Source organism: Elgaria multicarinata, chromosome 3, assembly GCF_023053635.1.
Source record: "Elgaria multicarinata webbii isolate HBS135686 ecotype San Diego chromosome 3, rElgMul1.1.pri, whole genome shotgun sequence".
NCBI lineage: Eukaryota > Metazoa > Chordata > Lepidosauria > Squamata > Anguidae > Elgaria > Elgaria multicarinata.
In genome coordinates this window covers 78,376,603-78,387,290 of record NC_086173.1, presented here as the reverse complement: position 1 = coordinate 78,387,290, position 10,688 = coordinate 78,376,603, and the positions used below count along the sequence as shown (strand labels likewise).

The window sequence follows — 10,688 nt, the reverse complement described above, 5'->3', positions numbered from 1 at the left end:
CGTATCAAACCATAAGGTTTCCCTTTGCAACAGCACCGCAGAAGGCTTCAGTTTCTCAAGGCAGTCAAATGTGCAACAGGATCGAGAGAGACCTGTGCGTTTAGGACAAGAGAAAACTTAATGCCTGCTCAAATATAGAGGGCTGCAAGGGACAAAATGTGGAGCCGGTCTTTTCATCCAGCAGATTAAGCGGTATAAGCTTTCTGGGAGCCTCACGGTTGGTTTGGGAAGAGCTGCCTGTGACAGCCTCGTGCTGTGCTTCTCCTCCTGCAACTCGTTAAAAAATGAAGAAGAGGGAAATGAACTCGTGAGTCCCACCCCCTCCAGGTTTCTCGGCTTTCTCAAAGCCATATTCCTTTAAGATGATGTAATAGTCATTTCCCTGGATGGTTTCTTCCCTGCACTGCTGAAACAACAGCATCTGAACTGCACTGGGAACTGTGGAACCACCCAGCTCAGCAACCAGAGCAGCAGCTTGGGTAGGGAAAGGAGAACAGGCAGCTTTCAAACTGCTGCAAGCTTGGACTCTCTCATCCTGGCTGGGAAACATGGGAGGCTCTCTGTCCTTACTGAGGGAGAAGAAGGGGCCACCGGGGGATGCCCCTGAAACGTGTCAGTGCTATTCTCAGCATCTGGGCTTTCTGCAAGTCATCTAAAGCAAGGTCCTCCTGCTGAAATCCTTCCCTCCCCTAAAGGATCCTGACCTGGGATTTATGCTGGTTTTCTGCCTCGGCTCTTGCTACACAGCTCCACTCCTCCTCAATGCCCATTCTGGTTAACTTTCCCCTGCGTGGGTTTTGTACTCTTATGTTTTGCCTGGATATTGCCAAACGGACCCGGCTCATCTCAGTCCCTTTCTTGCTTTTGGATGTGCTCGTCCTCCCGGATTCAACCCGCCTCGGTGCTGATTTTGGGGCTGCTTAGAAAATGTTGCTTCTGTTCACAAGAACTGTGTATGCATCCGTGTAACCAAGGTAAGGTTCGATGCTTCGGTCCCTTCTTTTACATGTTCTAAATGAGAGGCTTGTGCAGGCTGAAATGTGTGGTGTCTTGTTAACCCCTTTACTGTCAAGAAAAGAAATCTAAACAAAAAATGACATAGCAAGTTAAATATTCCCTTGAATCGGTGGTATGTGGGATGTTCCAGACTCCACTGCTTTTTATTCTTTTTAAATCATTTGGCCCCCATGCATAGGGAGGTAATTGTTCTCCTCGTTTTCTTTTTTATTCAACAGGCGTGTGAATAATAGGGGATGTGGTTTTCTCCTACCATTTTGGGCTTTGATGGAAGATCTGATCATTTGATTGCATTTGGTGAAGTGAGCCCTTTTCATCTACCGCTTAAGGTTCGAGCCACTTTGCCAGTTTTTGTGATCATCATTTCTGGACACTTGAAAGTAAAATATTGCAACTTCCTTTTCTCTTTTCACCCCCCTCCCATCTACCCCAATCTCCTTAAATGCTAGGAGGCTCTTTGAGGAGAAGGGGGACAGGAGCCTTACGGAAATCTCGGATGTGAGTGAGAGTCCTGCCCCAACTTGTGGTTGGCTTGTATAAAAGTACCATGGCCTTGAGTGGAAACTGCAGGACTTACCTCCCTCCTCGAGAACAAGCGGCCGCTCCACCGTCCTTCCCAGAGGTGATAGAACTGAATGTGGGCGGCCAGGTTTACTTCACTCGTCACTCAACTTTAACTGGCATCCCCCACTCCCTGCTTTGGAAAATGTTCACCTCGAAGAAAGAGGCAGCCACTGACCTAGCAAAGGATTCCAAGGGGAGGATTTTCATCGACAGAGATGGCTTCCTGTTCCGCTACATCCTGGACTATCTCAGGGACAAGCAGGTGGTCCTGCCTGACCATTTCCCAGAGCGAGGAAGGCTCAAGAGGGAAGCCGAGTACTTTCAACTCCCGGACTTGGTCAAACTCCTGACTCCTGATGAGGTCAAGCAAAGTCCTGATGACTATTGCCATAGTGATTACGAGGAGGTTTCCCAAAGCAGCGACACAAGAATATGCCCCCCATCATCACTCATGCCCTCGGATCGAAAGTGGGGCTTCATCACCATTGGCTACAGAGGGTCATGCACCATGGGCAGAGAGACCCAAGCAGATGCCAAGTTCAGGAGAGTCCCAAGGATTTTGGTTTGTGGCAGGATTGCTCTAGTCAAAGAAGTTTTTGGAGAAAGTTTGAATGAGAGCAGAGACCCCGACCGGGCTCCTGACAGATACACCTCCAGGTTCTACCTGAAGTTCAGACACCTGGAGAGGGCTTTTGATATGTTGTCAGAATGTGGATTCCACATGGTCGCCTGTAATTCCTCTGTGACAGCTTCTTTTGTCAATCAATATACTGACGACAAAGTTTGGTCCAACTACACGGAATACGTCTTTTATCGTAAGTACAAACAACATCTGGTGTGGTGAGGCTGAGTGTTTGCTTGGAGTCTGTTTCTTTGGGCAGCTGGGTGGCCTTTCTAGCTTGAACAAGCCTTGTTGCCTTTGCTGTTAACCAAAGTTTTGTTCTGGAAGAACCGGGTGTGCAAAGGGGATGTTTAGCATCAGTCTTTCAAGCACACACTGATGGCGAATGCAGTGGTCAGGTCTTGGCTAGGGGGCAGCACAGACTGCCAAAATTTCTCTCCCTCCTAAACTCCCAACACACACTCACCCACATATACAGAGATGCTGCCTGTTATCCCACCTTGGTTAACGATCAGTTTGATAGTCTCTTGAGTTTGACCTGCCTCTTGAGTCCTCGTTCGCTGTCATGCAAGCCCTGAAAAGTCACCGCTGATTTAATTACAGAAAAGCTTCAATTGAGATTCAGTTTACAAAGGTAATAGATGTTTGGTAATAATCGCACACAGTCAGCCAAGCCATCTGTCAGTAAAACTGACATGCTCACGTGCAGAGTAGGGAAAGCAAAATCTACTCACTCCAGCTCCTTTCCCACAGGGGTCTTTTCCACCATGAAAGGTGGTGGGTTTGAAAGAAGATGGTATTAAAACAGACAGCAGATGCTGAAAGAATGAAGCTCCTGCATCTTGCAATGGTGCCTCTGATATAAATGCCATCCCCACCCCCAACTAGATATATTTGCTCTTCAGGCTGGAATCTCATCAGCGTTTTGGTAATCAGACAGGAAGTTTTTGTATTTACTTGGGCAAACGTTTGTCTGGTCACACCAGGACAGTTTTGATTCCATGCTTTATAAAAGTACTTGATCTTCATTGTGTATGGCTACGGCATCTTATCCTGGGTTTATTTAAAATGGAAGGAGGATTGATCCGTCCCCTATTGCAAACAGATCATTAGTGTCATCTTTAAATGTATTTTCTGAAGATAAATCCTAGATACTTGCTCCACTCTGCATAACTATTTAAATGAGAGGTTTTGAAAAGTAGTGCAGATATTGAGAAATGGTTCTAACTATGTTGAATAGTAAGTTGGGTAGTCATGTGAAGGAGTTCACTATGGTGCTTATTTTAGGATTCTGTATAAGCATCTGGGGATTTTGATATCAATGGAACCTTTAATGTGCCTGGATGTTTATTTCAAAACACTTCTTGCTAAAATATCCCACACTGATCTGCTATGGCCAAATATAATGGGAGAAATTAGGGAGTGCTAGCTGTATATGATTGTAAGTTATTGATTATTGGCGATTTCCTGTGCTTTGGAAAAGCAAAGATCCAAACAGTTGCTGAAGTTTTTAGTGGCTTGTTTGCCCAAAGATTAGGACTGAAGTCATAGGCTGATGAGAAAATGGTAGATATTACTGATATTTTGTTGTTAATGAGCATCATTAGATGAGCATTTTATGGCATGCTCGCGACTGGCCAATTATGGTTCTTCGCGGGACATTTTAACAATGCAGCGTTCCTCCCGTGCATCTCCCGCTCCTTCTGCACTTTTTTCAATGAGAAAAAAAGACCTAGAAAAGCTGTTTTTGGGGGGATATGATGATACTTGCTGCCATTTCCTGCTGTGTGCAGGAGAAGCTGCGCTACAAAAACACCCACTGAATGGGGCCGTGTGGTCGTTGCTTGCTTCCGCTTGCTTCCCCATGTGAAGAAAGAGGAAGCTGCTTGTCCCTATTGTGGGACAGAAGCAGGAGGCAAAGCGACCCCCGCCCCCCGGTCTGATGAGGCTCAATGTCATCTGTACTCAAGCAATACATTCTCTTCTAATATTTCTCTTGGTCTATATATATGTTGTGAGTTGTGTGTGTGTAGAGGGACTTTTATAAGCACAAAGAGGAAAATATTTAGGCTTGGCCTCAAATTACTGGGGGGTGGGGGTTTATTGAATATTTGTTCATTTTTTCTCTCCCAAGTTACAGCGACAAATCATATGACAGGCATAAAAGAAAGCAGAGGAATAGAGGCAAAGTAAAATACAGTCAAGGATGTTTAAATTCCCCTGAAGAAATCCAAGTTAATGACAAGTACTCTATGCTGGTGATAATACATCGCTCCCATGATAATCTTTCTCTCTAAATTTTATACTCCGGTTTTCCTTTTTTCTGAAATATCTAGATTTTTAGAGAAAGCACAGCACCTTGCCATGTTGGGCATGACCCATAAACAGGCTTTTCTATGCTGTTGCTACCTTCCCCTCCCAGTCACCAGGGCAGGGACCTGAACAAATCCCAGGCCATATTTATACCTGGATCTGAGAGATGGCCCAGCCAGCTAGCAGGTAAAAACCCCGATGGCACTGCTATGATTGAGGGGAACAGTTACAACTCCCCATGCCTAAGAATAGGGTCCTATTTGCTTCTGGGGCCTTGTTGCTCCTAAAAGAGGGAACAGCATCTCCAGTTGTTGCACAGCAGTTGGGCTCTGTCATGTTCCAATTCCAGATATGCTTGGGGATTGCCAGAGCTGAGGGGCGGAAGGAGTACTGTATCTTACAAGACTGCGTGACATGGCTAAGTTGTGGATGAAGCTTTTATTGATTTGTCTACTATCATCACATTGGTGATGATGCTGTTCCAATGCTTTTGTGTTACAGCTGGATTAAAAATCAAGACTCCCCTGTGCTTAAACATATATTGGTACCTCAGACATCTTACACATAAGCCAAATCCTCTCCTTTGGCAGTATAAATGCCTCGGACTACCCCTTCAACTCAACCTATTATTTATTTATTTATTTATTTATTACATTTATATCCCCCCTTTTTTCCTCCAAGGAACCCAAAGTGGCGTACAGAATCCTCCTCCTCTCCATGTTATCCTCACAACAATCCTGTGAGGTAGGTTGGGCTGAGAGTATGTGACTTGGCCCAAAGTCACCCAGTGGGTTTCCATGGCTGAGTGGGGACTAGAACCCGGATCTCCTGACTCCCAGTCCAACACCTTAGTCAGTACACCACACTGGCTGTGTGTGGTACAGTCCTTGCTGGATAATTTGTTTTGTATTGAACTATATCCTCAGAATGAATGTTATGAACATTTTATTAGTACAGCTAGTTTTGTATGATACGCTGAACAAAGAAATGGCAGTATCTAAATGTACAGATACAGCTTTTCCAGCTGGAAGAGAAATTCACAATTTAATAGGGAGGCTTTAAAATAGGATGGCCATTTGTACCATTTTACAGTGGACAGTCAGGCCTCTGTGTGAATCAGCACCAGCATATGACATTATGCTGCCTGAGGCAAAGAACAAGATGGGATCCCCTTTATGACCATCAACCCTGAGCAGCACATTGGAAGGGGCCAGGAAGAGGAGGTGCCAGCTGGATTAGGGAAACCAGCTACAGAGTGCTGATCCCAGACCCAAAGCCCAGTACTGAGTCTGATCCAGAGTCTGTTAGACAGGAGCCTTTGAACCAAATCTTCCTGAACTTGGACTGGGATCCCTGGAGACAGCACCTCTTGAGCTGTATACCCCAGAGGAACTTGTCCCCTTTACGTACTCTGATGCCTGCTCACCAATAATGAAGGCAGGAGCCGACTGAGGCTGATAGAGGGCTAGGTCCCAGGGCAGAGGTCTGCGCCTTTAAGGCTCACTGCTCTTCAGGCAGAGCCTTGGAGGAGGAGTCTTGCCAAAGACAGATAAAAGGCTTTGGCTGAGTGCCAGACTGTAGGGCACATGTGTAGAAGAAGAATCAGGATGCCCTAACCCTGATGTCACATGGCCAGGATAGCCCCACTCCTCCATATGTCTGTTCATGGAGCCCACACATATCTGAAGAATAACATCTATGCTTGAGCAGCTGCTTACATACAAAGGTTCCTCTCTAGATGTGCTGGTTCAACACACATATGGCAGGGGTGGGAACAGCCCAGCTGTGTAATGCTGTTGACAAAGCCAGTGATGGTTCCTTTTGTGAGTGCCCTACACATGAATAACACAATCCTAGGGCTCATGGGAGCAAATTGTCTGCTTGGACCTTTTCAAGATCCTGTATTTCCATCTCAACTTGACCTGCTTGACCAAGCTACCCTCAGATGTCTGTTATATTCCATAGTCGGGACAGGGCAGTGGGGAGAGGTCAGGGAGTAAGTCTAGACAAAGCTAATCACAGACCATGCAAAATAAAGGCATTCTGAGATAGAGGTGAGGGAATTTCAACAGAGAAGAGAAAACAGAATGTCCTTTTGCTTATAAAAGCTTCCAGCTTGAACTGGAAGCTTTTATAAAGGTCAGAAAATTGTCACATGGCCTGTGTTGGCCTATCAGTATTCAAGAGTCCCTTCGACCAGTGCTCAGTGGTGATGCACACCTGTGACTGAGTCCATACCTGATATTTCCCAGAATCTGGGCCAGCTCTGGATTCAAAAGTTGACATTAACTTGGATTAATTTTTGTGACAGGATAAAGCTGGTGAATGCTCAGAGAAGTCAGTGTAATGGCTGCTGAGGAAATAGAGTAGCAATACTTTGTTTTAAAATGGGAGTTCCTTCTCTTAAGAAAGTTGATTATGGGAGCCTCTCCCCACCCCTTCATTGCATTCATCAGTTTGAAGCAACTTAACCAAACCCAGAATGCAGATTTACTCTATGCAACAGCAGCTGACTCGAGCATTGTTCTAGTAATTATAATAATTTACATCATACGTGCTACCTAACAATATATGACTTTGCTGGGATAGAGCAATTATCTGGATATATGAATCTCCTCTTGGATATTGTAATGTACGGATGCTACTAGCAATCCATTTTTGAGAGCGTGACAGTGGCCAGAGCCCCTTCACATCAAATTTCCAAAATTCCTTTTTCAAAAACTCTTAGGACCAATAAAACTGACAGCTGGTTTTCCGACGGGACATTCCAGCTTCTTTGCAGCTGCATAACCATAATTATTTAATTAGAGCTGCCAACTGTGCCTATATAAGCATTAATTCATCAAGCTGTTGTGCTTGGGTTAATGGGCCGAAACGGCGGGAGGTATTCTAAAGCAACTAGTTAGCTACATGCAAAGATGTTCTTTGCTGATCAGCTCAAGTACATCCTGCGCAAATGCTCAGGGAGCATGGGGAAGTCGACTGAAAGATTTCATTTTTTTTTAAAGGTTATGGTACGACAAACTACTGTAATCTATATTTTAAGGCCTTAGTTTATGAAATCATTGATGGGATGATGATGATGAACTTTAAAGAAACCAAAACTGTTGCTTGCAGCCATCTTCTTGGTTTAGGGTGACCCTATGGAAAGGAGGACAGGGCTCATGTATCTTTAACAGTTTAACAGAAAAGGGAATTTCAGCTGGTATCATTTGTATTCATGCACCAACTTATGAAATTCCCTCTTCATCACAACAGTTAAAGCTGCAGGAGCCCTGCCCTCTTTTGTATCTGGTCACCCTAGTATAGCTCCTGCAGTTTTAACTGTTGTGATGAAGAGGGAATTTCACCAGGTTCTCCATATATACAAATGACACTGGCTGAAATTCCCTTTGGAATACAACTGTTAAAGATACAAGAGCCTTGTCCTCCTTTTCATGTGGTCACCCTATCTTGGTTCAAAGTATCCAGATGAATTAAAGAAAATATATTGGGGTGGGGGTGAGAAGGTGTATGTTCCTTAGATTAATTGAATTTGGTAGTGGCAAAGTATTCAACAACATCTCAGACGAGCAGTATAGATAGATCTATTGCCTGTCTTTATGGATGATCTATGTAGGCATGCCAAACTCTACTGGGAGATTTGTATTCGGTTGTACTTGCTGAAGCCACTGAAGGCAGCCAGCGCAGCAAAATTGTTTCTGCTTTGCTGGGTGAGTGGAGCGAAAGCACCGGATGACAATGCAATGTGTGTGTTCGGTGCAGCTGGGCTATGCTCCAGCTCTAAACTAGGCCAGCACAAGAGGGAATTTGGAGGCGGCAGGCGGTGCCTCTGTGTGTGTTGGGGCCAGTAGTTCACAGATCCAGGGATTACAGGCTATTTGTGTGGTTTCTAGAATCAATGGCTGCACAGGGGATGAGTTGCCGTTCAGAATGGACCAGGGCTCCAGCTCTGTTTGGGGGGAAATGGGTTGCAGCCGTCTCTTCTCTGTCACCCAAGAGACATCTGGATGTGTAGATAGGAAGCTAACGCCAGGCCTCCTTCAAGACACTCTCTTTTCACCCCCTCCCATTGGTCCTTACTCTTCTCCCCACCCTCACTCCATTCCTTTTCTGCCCCTCTCTTCTCTGGACCATGGGCAGTGGTGCACCTACCTTCTTTTAGACCCTGAACTTAATGGTCTGGTGGGGGTTCCTCTTTAGATGGTCGTGTGTACCTTCTTAGTTGGGAAACACACAACTAACATTTCTCTCCTCACCTCCCCCCACCATTCCATGCTTTGCAACTGCTTCTACATCCCTGATATGTTAAATAATAACAACAAAAAGAGTTTGCCAATTCTGGTTAACCCCTACCGCCAAAAAAAATATCCCCTGAGCATGTGCAGTTTTGCATTTTAAACCCTCTTACATCCTAGCCCCATTAGGAATGAAATGGAGTTTGTTCATGCTGCTCTGCTCTCCTGATCACTTGCCACTCTCTGGGTGGTCATTTGGCACCCCCTTTGCTGTAGGGGAGCAGGATTTTGGTCCCAAGCTCCAATCCTAGCTGTACAACTGACAGTAGCTGTTACATTGCCCTGTATTCAATCCTCAGCCAAACACTTCTGTATGCAGGGAGGATAAAGTAGCTGTTTGCAGGTACTAGAGAACTCCCAACAATTTCCCTAAATGGGCAGCTCTCTCTATACATTGTCTATTCGACACTGGGTCATTGTGTGACTGGGGGGCAGCCTATATGGTGGCGAGTTGCCGCCACAATAAACAAAACCCCACTCTTTTGTTGCTTTGGGGTGGCAGCAGCTAATGTGATGCTGCAACAAAAGCGCGGGGTTTCCAGCAGCCAAGTCCGCCCCATGCCGTCTGCCCAGGCAGACAGAGACCAATAAGGGGGCATTATCCACCCAGCCACGCCTCTGCCGCAACTCTGGAGTGAGGATAGGTGGCGGATATGCCGTACTCCTGACTTCAGAGAAAAAAAGTTGGGTTAAGTCCCTGACTTCTTTTCTTCACAGCTTCATGGGAACGCCCCAGGGTGGGTGCGCAGTGAGTGCTGCATCGTCTAATCAATGAAGCGTCACCATGCACCCACCCTGGTATTTTCCTTGCATATGGACAGCCCCTGGGAGTTGACGATGCAGGTAAGGGCAGGGCCAGTTTAAAATTTGAGAGGAGCCTGGCAAAATGCCCTCTGGTTGCCGCTTCTTCGATTAGTGGCGCCTGGTGAATTTATGTGGCCCTGGCATCAGTGTCAGTAGCAATACACTGTGCGGTGCTGGTGGGTAGCTAGGTCGTGTTGTTAATATCCCGCAGTGCCCTGAAATTATGATATTATTTAGTTATTTATTTTTTTGTATTAATATCCCACCTTTTTTCCTTCAAGGAACCCAAGGTGGCATACAGAACCCCCCTCCTCTCCATTTTTATCCTCACAACAACAACCCTGTGAGGTAGGTTGGGCTGAGAGTCAGGGACTGGCCCAAAGTCACCCTGTGAGCTTCCGTGGCTGAATGGGGACTGGAACTCAGATCTCCCGAGTCCCGGTCCTACACTCTAACCACTGGATCACACTGGCTATGGTGGAGGCATTGTGGGAGATTATCTTGGTGGCCAGAAACAGCCATTCAACCTTTTTCTGGGTGCTGGGCTGGAAGAAAATGAACTGGTGTTTGTGTGTGGGGAGGCACAGCAGACAGTGGTAAGCCTGCTGGGGTCCAGGCAGCTTCTGAAGGACTAAGAATAATACAGATGAATATGGTAATGGGATGGAAAAGCTAATCAGTAAATACATGTGAAAGTGCTACAGGCCAGAAATAAACTGCTTCACTCATCTCTGCTTTAGGCTACTCTGCATTTCCCACCATTCAAGCAATACAAACAGATACAAATGAGAGATGCTGAAAAATGGCCATAGTAAATAGGGATTTAGTAAAGCTGCTATATAACCCTCCAGGTTAAGCAAATGGCTTCTGTGAGGTACTGAACTATGACATCTGCTTCCTAAAGATGAGCTGATAACCAGCAACTTAGGCCCTTTCCACACCATACGGGTGTAGAGGGAGGGAGAGGCGGAGGTCCTGAACTTATCTTCTTCCGGGATCATCCCACGTGTCCAAATGGCCAGCGTGACATCTGGGATGGGAGGAGGGACGTCGTGTGAGTCGAGGCGGCC

The 10,688-nt window shown here is 45.8% G+C and overlaps 1 protein-coding gene across 1 annotated transcript in view; it reads left to right on the top strand.

Moving 5' to 3' along the window:
• Positions 1-445: 445 nt before the first annotated feature.
• Positions 446-10,688, top strand: part of KCTD16 (potassium channel tetramerization domain containing 16) — a 202,067-nt gene continuing 191,824 nt past the window's right edge. The window contains exons 1-2 of the mRNA XM_063120679.1: positions 446-974; positions 1,467-2,396. Coding sequence (XP_062976749.1) covers positions 1,565-2,396 — 832 coding nt within the window. The 5' untranslated portion in view covers positions 446-974; positions 1,467-1,564. The remainder of the gene's footprint in view (positions 975-1,466; positions 2,397-10,688) is intronic.